General features: G+C 44.7%; 1 protein-coding gene across 1 annotated transcript; it reads right to left on the bottom strand.

The window, feature by feature from the left end:
• Positions 1-1,083: 1,083 nt before the first annotated feature.
• LOC119441410 (uncharacterized) lies at positions 1,084-20,964 on the bottom strand. The gene is made up of 5 exons (XM_037706035.2): positions 20,821-20,964; positions 17,002-17,069; positions 11,770-11,868; positions 9,793-9,939; positions 1,084-2,263 (listed from the first exon to the last, which is right to left on the bottom strand). The coding sequence occupies exons 1-5, from the start codon at positions 20,882-20,884 to the stop codon at positions 2,018-2,020; spliced, it is 624 nt and encodes a 207-aa protein (XP_037561963.1). The 5' UTR covers positions 20,885-20,964; the 3' UTR covers positions 1,084-2,017.
• Between the last annotated feature and the right edge of the window lie 242 nt (positions 20,965-21,206).

The following is a 21,206-nucleotide window of genomic DNA, read 5'->3' as shown; positions in this document are numbered from 1 at the left end:
TCTCATGGTCGTTTCGTTAACTTGGTATGTACCAAAATTGGCTTAGTATGACAAGAGTATATGACGAACATGATATGTCATGACATGAATATCATGACATGTGTGTCATGTAAGTCATGAAACAGCCGTCTAGATCTTGGTGCTCTCAAGGTCATTTGGTTAACTTGGTAGGTACCAAAATTGGCATAGTATGACAGGAGTGTATGACGAACATAATTGATAGGTCATGACCTAAATGTCATGACATGCATGTCATGTAGGTCATAACAATGACCCAGCGAAAAAGATTAACACTCAAAAACCACTGAAATGGGTTCGGACGTGGGTACTAAGAAAAGGAAACACTAAAGCATACTGGTAGAAGTCATAGTCATCAGCATGACTCAGCAAAAATGACAATGAGTCAGCGAAAAGAGATTAACGATCAAAAACCACTGAAATGGGTTGGGATGTAGGTAATAAGTGAAGGAAACACTAAATGATGATGGTAGAAATCATATTCATGAGCATGGCTCAGTAAAAATGACTGACTCAGCGAAAAAAGATTAACACTTAAAACCATTGGAATGGGTTCGGACGTGGGCACCAAGTGAAGGAAAAGGCTAAAGGTTGATGGTCGAAGTCATAGTCTGATTACTGCATGACTATCCTGCATGACTAGGGCTTTCGCCTTAAGGTCTCTTAGGTGTAGCTAAAGTGACTCCTGAGGACTCATGACATAAATGTCATGACATGCATGTCATGTAGGTCATGAAAGAGCCGCCTACGCCTTGGTGCCCTTATGGTCGTTTCGTTAACTTGGTAGGCTCCCCGCACACTGCTTCGCATAACATCGATTCCCACAGGGTGTGGGATCTGCCACCTTTTTCCGTATCCGATTGAACCGCGCAGTCAATTTTTGGACCAATTTTCTTGGGAAAAAAGGTGCACGTTAGAATCGGCTAAATACTGTAGTCACACATTGTGAGCTAAGGTTATTGCTTGAATGTCTTTCTAGAGCAGGCTGGAAATAGGCATTTTCAACGTGAGATGAAGTGTGCTGAATGCACTTATTGTCCTCTAAGCTCCACCGAGACAGACGCTGTCACTAAAGATTGTCGCTACTGGGTTTACTAGGGGTCCGGCATGTGTGTGGTGATTGGTCAAGTTCAAATTATCCCGCAAAGGCCAATTTTAGGATCGAAATAACTACAGTTTGGGCCGACAGAAATGCATTGGCACTAGCCGGGACTTCTGGTCCGGATTAAATTAACCAAAAAATTGCATTAACCGGAGGCAAATTAAGGGATGTCTACTGCAGAATCAACCTGTACCAGTTTCATTTGAAAGCCGACCAAGTTGTGGGGCTATTAAACATGGTTGCAGGGTGCTAAGATGGGCGCCTAAAAACCATGTTTAGTAAACCCCACCAACATGCCCAAGAAGTTCTATTGAGTTGTGGGGAGCAGTAGTGTTCTCAAACCCAGTCAAATCAAGCTTTCAGTACAGCAAACACCAGGCAGCATGGACTCTGGCCGGGACTTTCAGTGGGGATCGAACCAACGGAAAGATCAAATGAACCAGAGTTGAATTAATAAAATTCTACTGTGTTTTATTCTGCAGTTCCTGGTCCATCAAATGTCTATATAATGATACATAAGTAATTATGTAACATACCTCCCTGGGAAAACTTCGGTAAAAAATTATAAAAATAATAATTAGCAAAATTAAGCGTTTTTCATTCAATCACAAGAAGCAGCACTTATTTCTTTGTTGCCATCCCATTCATTGTGACCTTACTATGTGAGGGTTAATGAATAATAAGCAATAAGTAACACCTGACTGTTTCTCAATTATTTGTTCACATATCACTTGACTAATGCAAGTCACCGACAATTTTGTAACAATTACTTCGTTGCTTCCCCCTTCCATAATACTCTTCAAGGCACTCTATACCATAAATGATTTCAATGTGTGATGGCAAATGTTAAACACAAGCAACAGTTACAAGATCCCTTGTGTCACTGCATCGAAGCGTCTATGCATCTCCCCACTGTCCAGTGGCTTCTGAGAGACCTTCAGCTTCTCTGCACAGTGCCGGCACATTTTGAGTGCCTGGGTGCAAACAGGCAACACCCTCTGCTGGTACTGTGATGGTCTTGTTGCTAATTTCAGCTGCTTGCCGTGCCACCTCCTCAATGGTCCGCAGCTTGGCTTGTAGTTGTTCCCGCAATACATCTTGTCGGGCCAGCTCATCCTTAAGGGCCTGCTGTCGTGCAGTCTCCTGAATGTACACACATGGAGTTCATAGCAGTATTTGTTGAAAAAGAAATGCAACTGTACTTAAGACAACGAAAGCCTCAAAAGAACATTTTTTCACGAACTAAAGCAACAAAAAACTAAGCAAGTCAGTAAGAATTCTTAGTTTCAAAAAAATACAGTGGAATCTCGTGGATACGATCTTTACGGGAACCGGAAAATAAAATGTATCATCCAAAATCATATTATCCGAACATAATCGTATATAAGAAAAATAAATGGTGTATTAGAAAAAAAAAGTTTTATACGAGGTCTGTTAGAAAAGTATCCGACCTTTGGCCGAAGAAAAAAAACTGGAATAACTGGAGTGTTGCAAACCTAATCACCCTCAAAGTAGTCTCCTTGGGACTACACACACTTCTCCCAGCGGTGCTGCCACTGTTGGAAGCATTCCGAGAAGGCCTCTTTCAGAATGGAGTTTAGCTCAGCTGTCGTTGCAGCCATAATGTCCTCTTGTCTGAAATCGCGCTCCTTTCAATGGCCTCTTGATTTTGGGAAACAGCCAGAAGTCACAGGGGCCATATCAGGAGAGTACGGAGCCTGTTGAACTACAGGAGTCTGGTTTTTCGCCAAAAAAGTCTGAATCAAGTGCGAGGAATGTGCAAGAGCATTGTCGTGATGGATGCACCAATTTCCTGTTGACCACAACTCCGGTCTGTTGCGCCGCAGGACATCACGTAGGCGACAGAGGACATCCCTGTAGTACTCTTTGGTGATTGTTTGACCCTGTGCTGCGTACTCGTGATGTACCACACCGCGGAAGTCAAAGAAAGCAGTCAGCATCGCTTTGACGTTGCTGCGCACTTGGCAGGCCTTCTTTGGTCTTGGAGACGTGGAATGCTTCCATTGTGATGACTGGGGATTAGGTTTCCGGGTCGTACCCGTACACCCAAGACTCGTCACCAGTGATTATGGTGTTCGTGAAGTCAGGGTCACTGTTCGTGGAATCCAGCATGTCCTGTGAGACTTCAACACGAAGTTGCTTTTGCTCCACCGTGAGCAGCTTCGGCACGAATGTCACCGTAACTCTCTTCATGGGCAAATCTTGTCATAATGGAATGTGCAGAAAAAGTGCTGATGCCCACCTCTTCCCCAATTTCTCGGATAGTCACACGACGGTCCCGCATCACCACAGCGTTCACTTCGGCAATGACCTGGTCATTCCGGCATGTTGATGGTCGACCGGAGATTGGCTCGCTCTCCACCGATGTGCGGCCGTCTTTACACCGGTTGTACCACTCCTTAATCTGTGTGCTGCTCATAGCATCGTCACCGAAAGCCTTCTGAATCTTCCGAATGGTTTCCACTTTGCTGTCACCCAGTTTCTGGCAAAATTTGATGCAGTAGCGCTGCTCCAGTCGCTCCATCGATTTCCTTGCAATAAAAAAACCGTCGAGAGCACTGCGCACTACCTCACTCAAACGTTGCGTCCCAGTGACTGACGCTATCGGCAGGCGGGAAAAAATTCGCACATGCGCACGAAGGTTCAAGGTCGGCTGTTGCAAGCGCACTTGTTTCATATCCATCAGGTGTTCGCAAAAAAAAAAAGTATGGTCGGATACTTTTCTAACAGACCTTGTATTCCAAAAAACGTATAATGCAGAATCGTATCTACGAGATTCCACTGTATCGTCACAAAAGAACTTGATAGGATTATTGCTGGCGTGAATGAATTTGGGGAAAAGGATGGGGGTTACAATTCACACAGAAAATGCATAAACAAAACAGTATTCAGTTTCTAGATATTGCCATGACTTTCACGGACAATCACACGTCCTGGCATTACTCACACAGATAATTTAACCTTTGCTCAATTTTTTTTAAGCATTTAAAAGTTAGAAAAAATAGAGTAGCTGCGTCCTTCCTCAAGTCCTCCTTGAGTAAGTCATGTGCACAGAATGAACAACGGCAGAACAGAATGAATCAGCAAGGTCATGAGTTTAGTTAGAAGCATGTTTCTCAACACTGCTATGGCAACGATGACTGTGGGAAAAGGGTACTACATCACATCTTCTAGTTCATGCAAAGGTAGCAGCAAGCAAACAGGGTAAGGAGAACATGGTGTCACAGGTATACCTTACATTCACCCTCTGTCACACAGGCTTAAAAAATTAAGCAGTCAATCTGAGGTCAACATGTTTACAGTTGGCAGTAAGTTGGATGCAGAACATTTGAAGTGAATAAGAAAACTTTACAGGTGCTATGAAGGCATACAAACAGGTTTACAGTGTGCCATATCAGAGTAGTGTATAAAATTCCCTTTAGTTGCAATAAACGAGAAGAGTAATGGGATGCGAGAGACTCGATTTCTTGTTTATCGCAACCATCATCATCATCAGCCTATATTTTATGTCCACTGCAGGACGAAGGCCTTTCCCTGCGATCTCCAATTACCCCTGTCTTGCGCTAGCGTATTCCAACTTGCGCCTGCAAATTTCCTAACTTCATCATCCCATCTGCTTTTCTGCCGACCTCGACTGCGTTTCCCTTCTCTTGGTATCCATTCTGTAACCCTAATGGTCCACCGGTTATCCATCCTACGCCTTACATGGCCTGCCCAGCTCCATTTCTTCCGCTTAATGTCAATTAGAATATCAGCTATCCCCGTTTGTTCTCTGATCCACACCGCTCTCTTCCTGTCTCTTAACGCATCGCTATGCTTTCTGTGGCATCATTGTCACTATGTATCGCAGCCATACATAGTGACAATGATGCCACAGAAAGCATAGCAAGACGTTAATTGGTATGTTTAAATTAAATGCAAAAACAATAAAGTGAAGGGAAATAAAAGTGGGCGAAAAGAAAACTTCCCAAAGGTAAGGGCCATACGCACATCCTTCGCATTACACATGCAGTGCTTTTATCAATTAAGCTACCGCGATATTATCCAGGGCCGGTATTTTGTAGGGATGCCTTTCCGGTAATAATGCCTTTTCGCGCTTATCTCGCTTTGTCAGTGGTTAGTGCGACGGTCCGCTCGTGTTATCAACGAGATCAGCCGCCCGTGAGTGGTGGATGATAAGACTAGTACAGTATAGAATAAGTCATAAATCATCACTACAAAATCGCGGCCATGTGCTCGTTTTCTTCGGTGTTTGTGTACAACATTAGATCCGGGCAGACAGGTTGTAGACTGAAAAAGCTTCGGTGCAATACATCCATGTTATGCGGTAACGCAAACGAACGCCACCGATGGCAGTCTTGGTCTCGTATCCGATTCCACTGCGCAAGCAATTTTCTGACCATTTATTTAAAGGCGCGTGTTAATGTCGGGCAACTACAGTCGACTTCCATTAATTCAAACCCGACGGAACCAACAAAATTGATCGAACGACGTTCGAGACATTGCTTATGATGATAGTTTCTGCGTGCAGGCGAAAGACGGACACATCGGCTAGCCATATACAGCTTCGCAGTAAAAAAGAGGCAGGGCCCGAGACGTATGCGTCACGTGATACTCTGGCTTCAGCATATGGGAGAACGCCAGGAAGGAATCTCGCTTGCGGAGGCAAGACGGGGCAAGGGGAGAGAGTGTCTCTTGGCAGTGCACTCGCCTCCTGAAATCATGGGTTAGCGGCACTGAAATATTTCTGTCTCAACAATTAATGAATCAATTTGAAAAATTATGGTGGTAAAACGCTCCCTAGAGGGCACATAACAACTTCCAGCGTATAACGAAAATTTCCTATGTGTCCTGGTGAGTGGCCCTTTAACAGAGTAGAAGTCTAACACGCACCCGATCTTTTATCGAGAAAATTGGGCAAGGGTCTAAAATGTGTAGCACACTAACGGCCGGTTTTCCAAGTACAGTGACGCTGCACGGTTTTTAAAGTCAGCTTTGTTGCAATGGGCCTGTGTTGTGCGGTAAAGCATACGAACACAGCTCAGGTGCTTTTGGTCTCACGGCCGATGGCACCGCGCAAGCAATTTTCGACCCAATCTTCTTGAACAAAAAAAAAGAAAGAAAAGAAAGGTGTGCTTTAGAATCGGGTTAATAGCGTAATAAGACATTATGAGCTAGGGTTATTGCTTGAAAATCCTCCTACGGCAGACAGAACATAGGCGTTTTTGATGAAAGATGATGGGTGTTCAACGCATTCACTGTCCCTTAAGCTCTGCCGAGACAAACGCTGTCACTAAAGGTGTCGCTAATGGGGCCGCATAGGGGTCAGGTGCGTGCGTGCTGATTGGTCAAGTTTGAATTATCCAGCAAAGACCAATTTTAAGATCGAATTAACCAATCTTCAGGCCCATATAAATACATGGGCGTCGGCCGGGACCATCAGTTGGGATCGAATTAAATGAAAAATCGAAATAACCGGAGTCAATTAACGCAATTTTACTGCACCGTATTGAGAAATTGTGCACAACGGTTATTGCTTGAAAATCCTCTTGGCTTTGTTCACATTGGGAAAGCGAAAAGAGAGTGAAAACGCCAAAGCAGACGGAAATTCTTTTCGGAACATGTCGAAGATGGTCACATTTGTTTTGCCACAGCCACCACTGTTTTTGCCAAATCTACCTACTGTGCATACACTTGTCAGCGTGGTGGCGCCTGTCACCATGCCATTTTAAGCAATGCATTCATTCATTGATCCACTGGTCATCAAAAAGAGTGGTTGCATACCTATGATTGTGTGCAACTTCACCTGCACTAATTTTAACGATGTATATAAAAGACAAATAAATAGTTTTAGTCAACTTGGCTTGTTGCACATACAACATTCCTAACAGGAAAGTGCCAGGTGTGCAGTGGTACACAGAGAAAACACACATGCCATAATTGATGGCAATTATTGTTGTGTGGCAATATTATGCACTAAAGGGAGCAAAACTTTCAAGCGTGGCAATGACTGAAAGCCAGGTGTGCAGACACGTACACTACAAGGAACCAAAGGGCAACACAAATGCTGACTGTCAACTGAAAGAATGCACAGCCATGGAAAGAAAAGCAAAACACAAAAGTTAATCTCCTTTTTCCACTGCTGTGCATCCAAACGGTATGCGTATACATGAAGTTCTATGGGAGGGTAAACGGGAGTCAGAAAAGGCCGCGTTACAGCATACTACTATAAATGGTTACGTTAAAAGTGGTCTAAGCTGTATACAGTATAGACCACTTATAACGTAACCGTTTATAGTGCAGAACTGGCTACAACGCGGCTTTTTACGACTCCCCTTTACCCTCCCATAGAACTCCATGTATACGCATACAGCTTACAGTGCAGCCGCGTGAGACGAAATACCGGTTATAATGCGGTTTCCACGGGAAAATCTCGCCGACAAGTGCGGCAGCGAGCATGCTTCTCAACAAGGTGCGTGCTGCCGGCTGGCGTATGCATTATTCAATGCAATCAAACTCTGGTTAATTTGGACTTATGTGGCCACACATTGGTTAATTCGGCCTACTTTCGGAGCTCGGTGAGCGAGGAGCGCCGCAAATGTGCTACGTAAAACAGAAAGAACGGCACTAGCGTCCAACCGAAACGAAGCGGCGGAGTCCGCATCGCCACAGCCATAGTTGAAATCGTACGTGAATGACAGCAATTCCGGAACGCTTCGAGCCTATTTGTGTCTTTAAAGCCTGTATTCTTGCGTTTACCGCTGCACATAACACCACGTTGGCCACGGGCTTTCGTAACTGCGTAGTTGTCATCCACGATTGCATCGATAGCGGCCGCGGTTTTCTCCGCAGCGGTTGCAGTGAACAGTAGTTTCGTTTTTACTCGGTATGCGCGTCGGCCGCGTGCCTAAAAAACTGCGTAGTCGCCATCGATGATCGCATAGATAGCGACCGCGGTTTCGACTGGAGTTATTGCAGCGAATGGTAGTTAATTCGTCCAGACTTGGTGCGTGCGTCGGGCGCGTGCCTTCAGCACCGCAAAGTCGCCGTTCATAATTGCGCCGATAGCGGTCACGGTTTTTTCCGCAGCGGTTGCGGCAAACAGTTGTTTCGTTTTGACTCGGTTCAACGCTGTCAAACTTGAAAAGCACCAGCTACATCGGGATTATGTTTTCGCCAGCTCACTGGCGAAAACGTAATAACGATGTGCGCGCGATAGTACAAAGCACGTCTACATGCTTGGTCTACGTGTTTTGCATACGTGCAGGGCTTGAAAATCGTTGTTTTGGTTATAGTTCGGTACCGCTTATAGTGCAGATATTCGCGACTCCGGAGACTTATGTTATAAGCGGTCTACACTGTATATACACAGTAAAACCTCGCTAATTCGACCGTCGTTATTTCGTAAATTCAGCAGATAATAGATTATTGGACTCGTTTTTTGGTCCCGGCAGGCCGTATGCATTATTTAATGGCCATCAACCTCTCATTAATTCGGACGTATTTGTCCACACACTGGTTAATTCAGACAACCTTTGGAGCGCAACAAGTACGGGGCGCCGCGAAAGCAGAGCGGTTTCGTTTTGACTCAGTGCAGACGTCGGTCATGTGCCTTCAGAGTTGCGTGGTTGCCATTCCCAATCGCGTCGATAACAACCGCAATTTCATCTGTGGCAGCTGCAGCAAGCAGTAGTTTCATTTTGACTATGTGCGCACGTTGGACGCTTGTCTTCAGAACTGCATAGTCACCATGCATACATGATCACAGCAATAGCAACCGCAGTTTCGTCCACAGCAGTTTCGGCAAGCAGTAGTTTCATTTTGACTCATGCAATGTAAGAAACACAGCAAAAGCTGTCGAGGATGAAGAAAGATTCTATCGCGGCCCGCACCCTGGCATCAAACATGTGGCTACATTGTGATGGATCAACTATCAGTTGCCGGCCAGCTCATTGGGAAAAAAATAATCGGGATGCACGCGCGGTTGAAAAGCATGTCAACTCGGATGAAGATGCGGGTCTTGCGCCACAGCCAAATAGGCCTCACTGCGAAGGAAGTTGCGAGGCCTACGCTGCTGCGAGCGCTAATCAGTCACGAGATGAAGAGAATTGCCGCTTCTGCATAGATTTTATGCGAAATAGAATCAAGGGTTGCAAATTTATTTAGTAAATGAAGGCAGATTGGCGTAGCAAGCAATTATTTATTGTTTTCTTGATACTCTCGATAATTCCACATTTGGTTAATTTGGCTGTTTGTTTTTTGGTCCCGTGAAATACGAATTAACAAGGTTTTAATGTATGTATGTATGTAGCATCTTTTAAAAATTGCGTTTAAATTATGGGGTTTAGCATCCCTAGACTGCACAGTGCGTTATGAGGGATGCCGTAGTGAAGGCCTCCGGATTATTCCCACCACCTGGGGTCCTTCGATGTGCACCTAAGGCACGGTACACGAGCATTTTTGTATTCCGCCCTCATTAGAATACGGCCGAGATCGAACCCACGACCTCGTGCACAGCAGTGTCACGCAATAGCCACCGAGCCATCGCAGTGAATTTATGTCATTCATTCCTCCCTGTGCAGTAAATCAATTGCTAGACAGCACCTTGTTTGTGCAAGCAGTCTGGACAATGTGTGGTGGCACTGCCTTACCTGAGCAATGCGCCTGTGCAGTGACCTGAGCTGTGCCCTAAGGAAGGACACACTCGTTTTCCTCTCGTCGGGCAACTGCCGATGCGCATCATCCTCGGGGAGCAGCACGTGCGATGGCACGTGTGTGATGTTGCGCTTCATGAACTCCTGCACAAGCAATTCAGGAAACACTTGTGTGATGTCAATGTAAGAGCTCCAGACATGGCCACAGCAAAGGGTGATAGCGGGAAATTTCAGTTTAGTATTAGTGCATTACCGCAATAGTTGCCACCACGGGCATATCCCGCGGAGGGTACACAGCAGGAGCTTGTCACTAGATGACACACAAATGCAGTTCGCTCGGCGTTTGCACACCCTGTCAGACTTTTTACACCAACAGTGCTGCTCACAGATTTTTCCCAAACAGAATGCACATTAGCAAAAGAAAGCTTCACATGAAAGTGATTCTGTAGGAGATGAAAAAAAAATTTATTGCTTTTGGAATTGCAGTATCATTAAGCAAGCAGCCACAAGGTGAAGTGTGTAGGCACTCGCTCGTGAAAAAATTCACCGATGTGTATGCATGCTGCTCATTTCAGCTCACGTGTGCACTTGCTACTGCCATGCCCTCCCACTCCCTTTCTTTTCCCTTTTGCTCACACAGAGAATGGTAAAGATCCAAATATATTTGTTCATTTCAAGGACTAATTTATTTCCAGCTTGTCACGAACGCTTGCTAAGTCAGTTCCCTCTTACCATGGCTATCTTCAAAATGACTACGACTGATGTAAGTCAAGAAAGAAGAATTCAAATTTCACTAGCATCAGTTATTCAACTACCTCTTCCATATGCATAACAGGTGCTGCCCAATGTTGCCCAACTTGAGATAGCATCAAGCAAGTAGTACTCGCATTACTGACACCAGAATGACGCATGTGTGTCCCATTTTAAAGTAGATAGCATTTAACCCTTTCTGCGTGAATGATTTTTGCAAAAAATCTATGTTTTGCAGGAAATAGCACACATCGAGAAAAACAAGCAGCAAAACCATTCTTAAAAATGTAGGTCAGCAACGCTAATAGCATAATTTGTTGACTTTGCACCAAATACAGCGGAACCTCGTTGATACGATTCTGCGTAATACGTTTTTCGGGATGATACATTTTTTTCCCCCCGATAATATGATTTAGTTTATTATTACATTGGATGATACGATTTTCAGATGATACACTTCATTTTCCAGTTCCCGTGAAGATCGTATCAAGATTCCACTGTATAAATATGGCTCTCCCTTATACGTATTTCACAAATGTCCAAATGTCACATCACACTGAGGTTAGGCCCCTGGTGTGCATCTTTGGAGCCTGCTAACTAAGGCACATCACCTGCATTGGGTGGCCCAAAAATGGTCTTCAAATAACCTGTGGTCATATTTTGCACCACTATGATTGTGAACTGAGAAGTCTGAAGAACAACATGCTGCTTAGTTGTTGATTTGTTTGTAGTTCACGAGAAAAACCTTCCGATTTATTGCCAAAGCACGCCAGTGAGAAAGTTTTCTTTGTTTTCCCTATTCTTTGTCGTTCAGATGTACGTCATAATATTTTCGCTTGATTGAAAAAATTGTGGACCAGAAAGAGCTTAAAATTAAGTGAAGTGACGACTGCCATTAACAACGTGGAGAGCTTTGGTTCCAAGAAACTACCATAAACTTTCAACCCTAATCACTACTAGTGCTGTAAAATGAGAGAATGGTGTTGTACGACTGAAGGAGTCAATACAGAAATAGAAAGTGTCGCATACCTTGCCTGACTGAAAGCCTACATGAAAGCAGCTGAATGTCCCAATCCCCTCAAAAGATCAAAGCTGAAAAGAATACTATCACCAATGCTACATGCGCTACTTTCTTCATGACTTTAGATTTTATCAGTACCTTTTCTTTCAAATGCTTGCTACCTTATACAAGTGACTACATCACCTCATTCACATGGTACCCACCTCCAACTTGTCAGCATTCTTGTTAAATGCGGTGACCATTTCTGGAAAGATGGACTCCACACTTGCTTCCAGCTCATCGGGGGCAATGTGGCCGGAGGCCTGGAGAGCAAGAGAAACAATTTTGTGCATTAACCTGTGTGGGGAGCACACGCTGCCACCTTCTCCCGCGGGCGCTCGCCGTCGCTTGCGCACGGAGCCGGGCGGACACGGGAGAAATGCACTTTGCCCTCTCCCGGTTCTCGCTCACCTCTCGCGACGCGCGTGCCCGCGCGGGAAGAGGGAAAGTATCCGGCGGGCCAGGAGGACATTCCCCTCGCGAAAAGGTAAAAAGGTATAAAAGAGCGCGACCGAGAGACCCCCGGGGCTCTCTGACCTCGCTACACCTACCTCCCCATACGAATTTACCCGCTGCAACCCGTGAGTGACCTCGTTTGCGTGACTACTACACGCAATGAGGCAAGCCTATTTTATTACTTATTATACAGAGCAGACTTCCCTCTGCAAGTGTGTTTTATTGCCCACAGCAATAAACGTTGTTGAGTTGACTCGCTTGTTGCATTATTCGCCCAAACCCTACGTAGCTGCGATTATACGCGCTACGGGTTGGGGAAGGCCCCCACACCTGATGCTACGCTACAGTAGAGCACTGCACGGGCCTGATTTTTCGGCCCGAGCCTGGCCCGGGCCCGCTTTACGAGGCCCGAGCCCAGCCCGGGCCCGTAATACTAAGCCCGAGCCTGGCCCGGGCCCAGCCTGGGCCCGTGGTTCTAAGCCCGGGCCCGACCCGGGCTCGTGTTACTGAGCCCGGGCCTGGCCCGGGCCCCGGCGTTCATTACTAAGCTTAGCTAGGGCCCGCGTGTGTATGACCAGGCCCGGCCTGTAAGAAAAAAATTCTTTTTTTTTACTTACAGATTGTACCATATCTGTCAGCCTACCTTCTCGAGGTTTAATCAGCTGCAGTATATAAGCAATAAAAGGCCGAAATTTTTGTTTCTCCCATGGGAACATCAGTAATCCGGCCCATTGCCTGTGCTACTATTTTTTCTGGTGGTGAGCATGCACTTACCTTGATTTGTACGATATGGTTCTATGATGTCATTTAGCATGCAAATATACAGGGTGTTTCATTTTAGCAGAACCAAATTTTTAAAGATTGCCTGTGGCAGATAGCGCAGTTATAATCCTTGATGTAAACTACTCGATGAGGCGGCCATTACTTCCACGAGAAATCAAAGCGCCTAATTGAAGAATTAAGATAATTACGATAATTAACGCTTTAATTATTGATTTTATGGCACATCTTTCAATCTACGAATTATAGCCGCCGAGTTCGCAAGGCGATACGTATCCACTTGGAACGAATTCTCAGGACTAAACCAGTTTCGAGATAATAATTTTCAAAGTGTCCGACGAAATCAATCAAATCAATTTATTGTCCAGTTTACATGCTGGACGGTCATTTTGGACTAAAAGCTACATATGTAGCTTGACGTGATCCAAAAGACCAGGCAAGGCAATAGTACAGCAAACAGTGTGCACACATGCACAATATTCACATATTTCCAGCTATCGCTGGAATTCCTCATAGACGAAATAGCTATGAACGGAAAGACAAAGAATATTTGCGTCACGGCGAGTTAACCGAATTGGAAAAAGTTTTAACAGAATGCATTTTAAACAACACTACAATAACAATACTAGCTATACAAAACAACGCAACACCAGCTATACAACATAGCATGAGACTGAATTTTACAAGATCAACATTTGCTCAGAAAACGAAACAGGATTTACATCATCTACTCAGAACCATACAATAAGGCTGAATAATAATCACATCTGATACATTACAAGCGACCAAAGTGTCAGCTGAGTTCTCTCACTGAAATTACCGCCATTTTTGTATCTGTTCAAAGTGAATGGTAGGTAATGTATTAACGACTGATGCTTATAGAGAGTTCTGAAGTATGGAATTGACCATATCTGAGGATTTCTTGTGTTCGCATTAATGCGACGACTCTCTAAGGAGGCTAATTGTTTTATGTAGTTCCAAGCTAATTCTGACATGGATGGCGTAATGGTTGGTCAAAATGCCTAATTGAATATCTAACATAATTACGCAAATTACCTTTTTAATTAATTATTTTACGGCACATCTTTCAACCTATGAATTCTAGCCACCGAGTTCGCAAGGCGTATCCACTTGGAACGAATTCTCAGGACTGCACCAGTTTCGAGATATTAATTTTCAAAGTGTCCAACGAAATGCATGGGCGTTCCAGTTAACTTTTTGAGGAAAACGCTGTTGTATGTATTGAAGCATAAAAGTAACTGGCCTTAGCGCTAAAATAATGCCATAGTATCGACACTGGTAATAGTGCGATCGCAAAAGCGGTAACATGGAAATGGTTTGAGGAGTGGTTCTTTGTACAATTTATTTTTCCTTATGCAGAAACAATGTTCGTTTTTGCAGAAAAGAAAAAAAAATTAGCGCTGCTTGCACTGGCAGCACAATGCTAAAGAGACAGCGGAGATGATGGGCACCTAGCTAGTCTTGGCTTTTTGGCCAGGCTAAGCACTACCAAGTCATCCCCAGCATTTTCGGGAATTTATTGATTATTGATCGATTATCGACTAGCTATTGATTGGCTATCAATTGCCTATCGATAGGCAATTAGTCCCCACCATTCTTAGCTAAATTATCCAGGCTCAGCTTCACTAGTTCACAGGGGTATGTGCCATTGCGCTTGGACCCTTTCTGCACTGCTGCCAGGATCGGCCCAAATTTTTGGATTCAGCAGACACATTAGGCCCAGCTGAAACAGCTCCGCTGTTAAAAATGACAACTTCATCTGTTTTACTATTTTCTTTGATAAGATATAGTCATCTGATAAGATATACAGTCAAGAGAGTGGTGTGGATCTGAGAACAAACGGGGATAACCGATATTCTAGTTGACATTAAGCGGAAAAAATGGAGCTGGGCAGGCCATGTAATGCGTAGTATGGACAACTGATGGACCATTAGAGCTACAGCATGGATACCAAGAGAAGGGAAGTGCAGTCCAGGACAGCAGAAAACTAGGTGGGGTGATGAAGTTAGGAAATTCGCAGGCGCAAATTGGAATCAGCTAGCGCAAGACAGGGTTAATTGGAGATCGCAGGAAGAGGCCTTCGTCCTGCAGTGGACATAAATATAGGCTGATGATGATGATGACAGTCATTTTGCACGTGTCACTTCAGCTTGGCACAGAATGCATTGAACAATGCAATGCATAACGGTCGCGTGTGCTCGAAGGCCTACTTAGGCCCTTCAATGAGCGGGCCCCAGTGTGGCCCTGGCCCGTGGCTTCAAGCCCGAGCCCGGCCCGGGCCCGTGGCTTCAAGCCCGAGCCCGGCCCGGGCCCGCGGCCTCAAGCCCGAGCCCGGCCCGGGTCCGCGGCTTGGGCTTGAAACAGTAGCTGCACCGCAATTTAATATGAAAGAAAATGCAGTTTGGCCAATTTATTTTATTTTAAGCCCGGGCCCGGCCCGAGCCCGCCGGCAAATGCTTCGGATGGCTTGGCCCAGCCCGCGGGCCAGGCCGGGCCCGGGCTTTGGGGCCGGCCCGGGCCCGTGCAGTGCTCTACGCTACAGCACAAAACTTGCAGCTGCAGCACTCAGAAATCAGCAGGCACACTGCTTTTTACACTGGCACAACAGTACACATAACATCACCTTTTAACTGTGGGTCTGAAGGTCCCACCCAATGGCAATAAGAAACATGTACCTACATTGGCATGTCCTGCTGTGGAGGCAGGCTAACGAGACAGACAACATTCGCCTGAGCGACACATTTTAACGCAACAGCGTCAAAGGCCCCGTGTCACAGAAAATCCGGTGTTGGCACCGTTGTTTCTGAGCTAAAATTTCTGAATATATTTAGGTAAATGTATATGCCATGACTTGCTATATGACATGCAGTATATGCGGGTTATACTGCCACACCATATTCTGTCACTATAAGTGCTCATACCTCGTCTTACAGTCCTTGACAAAGTTATTCCTCGGAATTTCCACAAACAAATGTCATGAAAGAAAACACCTGACAGCACATGCCTTTTATGTTAAATCTTCTCAGGCTGAAATATTAAAAGTTTGAAACAATAACAGAAACCTGAAAATGATGTAATTTTTTTTGTCACAGCTGTGCACTACCTCCTGGATCGGCCCACGCAGGAGGCTGGGTTTCTCCTAGAAAGCTTGCCTTCATGCATAGCATTCGCCGCCAGCGTTTCTCGGTAAACATTACGGTTACATAAGCTGCAGTTGCCGGGAAGCGTGAGCAGTCAGGGATCTTTGAATACTGTCGCATTGCACTCTTAAAGGCAAAGCTTAAGCATTCTCCAAGTTTTTTTCTAAAAGAACAAAATTATTATTTAGACCTGCATGGAAGTTCACAGAGGCAAACATATTGGGCTGTTATTTTGCAACATGTGGTTACACATTTCACTGCATTCTGAGGAAAACGCAGCTCAGCTCATGTCACTGTAGGTCTGGTCCCTGTGTGTCGTTGCACATACAGTGCATGGTCTTGGGCCTGATCACAGTACCAAGACCTGGAACTGATTGACAGGCGAGACACATTTCTTTAATGGTTGGGTGCCACTACTGTTCTACCAGTATAGTACCATGCCTCCAAAGACATTTTATGTCCACTTAATCATTAGTAAGCAACAGTAAGCAATAAAACAGTAGCTGCACCGCAATTTAATATGAAAGAAAATGCAGTTTGGCCAATTTATTTTATTTTCCTACAGAACAACTTGCAAATGAACTCTTCATTTGTTTCAAACTTCAAGCAATTTGTGGTGATTATTGTGCTTTGCACTGTCATCTACTTGCCTCCTGGTTAGCTCAGATAGTGAGCGGACTGACTTAGGAAGGCAGCAGTGCCAGCTTCAGTCCCCAGAACAGGACATGTTTTCATTGAAATGAGAAGTTTACTTTTCACGTACACCAAAAGGAGTCTTTTTGTAGCATTCTGCTGCAGCCAGGTGAATTGTGACTTTCTCTTGTGCACGAAGTGCTGTCTTGTGCTACATTTCACTCGACTTCATAAGATTCGAATTTCCGATGACTTTTGATAACTACAGGAAGGAAAATTTATGCTCGCTAAATGTAGACAGCATGTGTCAACTGCACTTAGAAAAAATCAAGAGATTATTAAAGACCATAAGAGACAATCTCTCACCTTTTCCTCTAGTGCGGTCTTGAGGGCATCTAGGCACTTCTCGGTGTAGTCAAACCAGACATTATACACTAGGAAAAAAAAGGAAAGAAAAAGAGCTACACCTTCTGCTGATGCCAAGCGCATAAAACCACATGCTGAATTGGCCACTTAAGTCAGATACCACACCAGGTTGTTGGACAATATGATCAAGTGGGCAATACCCAAAATTACGATACATGCTGTAAATGCTCAAGATGAGAAATGCTGCATGTCTACTGGCAACAGATCTACTGGACGCTAGCCTTATCGGAAGACTTTTGTCTCACAGCGTAGCTGCCCAACATCGACTACACTTCAGCACCACTAAAATTGATGAAGAATAAAAAATAAGCACAGCACAAACTGAACTCCTGACTGCAGTATGATCGGACAGGTCAGGCATGCAAATATGATGAAGCATTAATTCACACAGTCGTTCACTATAAACTACCAGCAAGAGCAGGAGCTCTACAGCTCTTGCCTTTTAAGTAAGAAATTGACCTGTGTTGGGCCCCTCATTGAACGCCATGGTAGCAGGTATAGCCTTGCTGCCCCCCCTGCTCACTATTTCAAAACATTTTCCAGACACACAACTGAAATATAAAAACAAACTTTTAATAAGTAACAAAGAACTTGCAAAGAACAGCCCATGCAAACAGCACTCTCTTCGAGCAAGGGCTGCAGGCTGCTTTTAAATTGAACATAGGAAGTGTGCGCGCATATGTTTGTGCAATTTATCATGCAATGCAGTATGTCAAGATATCTGCCATAGCAACGAGGCAAGAATGTGGCCAAAAACCCTGCAACCCTTAGTTTGACCACTTAAGAAAACGGCTATCTGAGAACCACAGAATCACTCTGGCCTCTTTTTATTTATCTGGCCCTGTTTTTTTCTGCTCACTATAGGTGCCAGCACAAAATCAGCAGACCACACTGCCATATGGTATAGTACAAAGTCACACTGTTGCATGCGTAAGGCATTCCTCAAGATTGGAATCACTTATGCTTGTCAAATAATACAGGCATTTCATTCCATTTGCTGAAAACTTTGGAGAAGGGGGCGATGTAGTACAACACCATATGGCAGTGGCAATAGAAAGTTTTAGAATAGGGGCCCCAAAGAAATAGCGTCGACACCACTGCGTTTGGGTTTTGTGTCGGGCACGCTATTTCACCAATTTAGCGGGAGCCCCAATAGCGGCCTCAAAAGCATTGCGTCAACAAACATGGCGGCGCCTATCGAAGCCACGGCTCTCACCGAACATCAAACTAGGCTCAATTCGTGGTAACGCATGAAATTCGTGAGCTAGGAAAAGTGACTGCGTTTATCGCTTTCTCTCAACTAACGTGTGTAATGAAGATTGATCCATTAGATGCCGCTGATTCCGAATTTGATTGTCAATATCATGGCTCGTAGGCCTAACATGGATTAGCTTGGCTCATGAAGGCACGTAAAGTTGGTTACTCCAAATTAAGCGCAACAAATCACTTGCTGTTATTAGAATAACCTCTAAAATGTTATTAAAAGCAAAAGCGCGAAAGTCAAAATTACTCTTCTTATAAAATGGTATAGTTTATCTTAATATTTGTAACAGTTTCTCTTTGACACCGTAGTGGCGCTGCAAGTGCAAGACGCTATTTGCAAATGCAAAGCCCTATTCTAAAACTCTTCACTCCTGCATGCCCCAACGCTAGCACCCGCAAAGCTCTTTGGGGCCCCAAACTCTTGGGGCCCCTATTCTAAATCGCTCTAATGAATACAACACAACAGACATTGCGACACAAGCACTTGCAACTGATAATGTTGCAGCGAACCTTTTCCATACTATACGTTCATCCTTTTTTCTGTACTTCATTTGCCGTATTGGTAACTCTGCTGCTTTGCAATTTTGTGTGCTATATTCTAAACATCGTACGTTCACCCCCACTTTTCTATAATGTATTCATCACTCTGAGCATATTATAAATTTTCATGCATGTGTATGCATGAAACTAAGATATACTCAAAGTGGTAACGATGAACTTAGCGTCAGAAGTTGGTGGCTGTGCACGCTGGTGCCTCGCAGCTGGCATGCTTTTTGCATATTTGTAACAATGTCTCATTATTAATTATAGTTTGGTGTTGCACCTAGTGCACCAAAGGAGTTGGGAAGGATCACAGCTGCAATCTGAACTGGTCCACAGGTTCGGGGCTCGCCAAGGCCTCCATGTGCCAGCGGGTGTACCTCCCCTTCCAATTCAATCCGGCCTCGGCGGCCCAAACCCACAGGGTACCCTGGTTCCAGCTGTAATCCCCCTTGTGTGCCCTGGAGAACCTGTGCCGCCCGCCTTATAATCATCTCGGGTGCCTTCCTGTGGCCGCCATTTGCTGGTTACACATGCCCTCCTGGAGCACTACCCGTAAAAAATCCAATCCTTGTCCAGTGACAGGGACGGACAAAGGGGAGCGCAGTGCCATGGTATAACTTTGTAATAACATTGCTCAAGGTAAGTTGCTTTTTCGTGCACTTTCATATCGCCATTTACCTTATCACTCCTACATTCAAATAAAACCACAGGTAATTTCCTCTATGCTTTCCTTCGCATCATCTGAACGCATGAATTACCACACAGTAGACAATACAAAGAAGTAGAATAAATGGCCAAGACAACCGCTGCACTCAATTGCAACTATGTTCTATTTTAAAAAAGCAGTGTTAATGTACATACACACCACTATGTGACAATAAGCACCATGCAACAGTGAATGACACTATTTAACAAAAGAACAGGAACAAAACATTCTTGTTTGAAAGCAACCGTTACAATGTTTTTTACTGGCATTCCAAAAATGACAATTCGCACTCATTTAGCATGACAGATGGTTGGCTAATACACGTCTCTTCATTTTGCGATATGAAATGTCCCGATTTTTCTGATTCGCTGATTTATGGTTCGGAAGAATTGTAGTTTCCCTCAAAAGCAGCAAGCAACCCCATTGCTCGTTTATTTGAAAATGAATGTCGCTCTGTAGCGATCTTTTGTGTTCTGACAACCGTGTTCATACAGCGACATACTAACATGGCTGTCAAATATGACTGTTTTGTTGCTGTTATCTTATTAAATTGTGCCATTCACTGTTGCACGGTGGTGCGTACATTTATGTTTGCACTGCTTTCCTTAAATAACACATAGCTGCGAGTGCAGCGGTTGTCCGTTCATTCTGCTTCTTTGTGTCGTGTTTCTGTGCACTGCTTCACTTGTTAAGGTGAATTGTCCCCAGCTCGCTGAACTGTCGACATTGCTTTCCTTGGCATCATGTGGTTGTGTCTTAACAAAAAATCGAGCCTTTATTTTCCTTCTTCCCATTGATGCACGTGTATATGCAGGCGTGGTGGAAAGGTGATACAGCTTCAACGTTGGCTGCCGGCGTCGCCAGAACGCTAATTTTGCCCGAAAAATATGAACTAGAAGAGACAGGCGGACGACGACTTTGCCGGTTTTACGAACAAAAAAAAGGGGGGGGGGGGGGAGGGGGGGGAGTTATCACACAGATTTGCAGCCCGCTGGACGGGAACTAAGTATGAGATTAAACTTTGATAATCTCGGTAGGCAATCACTGCAAAAGCAACGACTTTATCGCATCGTGAGCAATCGCTCCACGCCTTCACATCGTAAGCTCCGACCCAGTACGATCACACACCTTTCGCGACACCACTGTCAAAGTAAACTAGGCAGTAAACTTCCGCTGGAAGTAGTACGACAGCGCCCGCCAACAAACTGCATCGGCTGCAGCGTTTTAAGCAAATGTCACCGCCTTACCACAGTCAACAATACTCTTCGGCGAGACGCCAAAATGCTGGACAGCGTAGCCGTCATCCGTCATGGTTCCGGTCGAAGGGAGCGCTAGTGTTCGTCCGAGCAGTACAACCGCTATTCAGATTTGATGGGCAACCAGCTAGAGCCTAGAGCCTATGCTAGAGTGACCCTAGCCTATGCTAGAGCCGTAAACCGAGCGGGCTGCTGCAAAAGACGCGCGCTGTACATTTATGGCTGGTTATGGCTTCAGCATGAATCTTGGCTTGGATCAGCAAGTGGTTTCGCACAATATTACAAGTTTTGAGTTTCGGTTTTGTGTGGTGCCGTGTTGCAATATCACGTAATATCCTAAGAGATACGGATTCATAGCTACTTCTGCGCTAAATTAG

The sequence above is a fragment of the Dermacentor silvarum genome, chromosome 2, assembly GCF_013339745.2.
Source record: "Dermacentor silvarum isolate Dsil-2018 chromosome 2, BIME_Dsil_1.4, whole genome shotgun sequence".
Taxonomy (NCBI): Eukaryota; Metazoa; Arthropoda; class Arachnida; order Ixodida; family Ixodidae; genus Dermacentor; species Dermacentor silvarum.
Note: the sequence above shows the minus strand (reverse complement) of the source record. Positions and strands in the feature narration are given on the sequence as shown.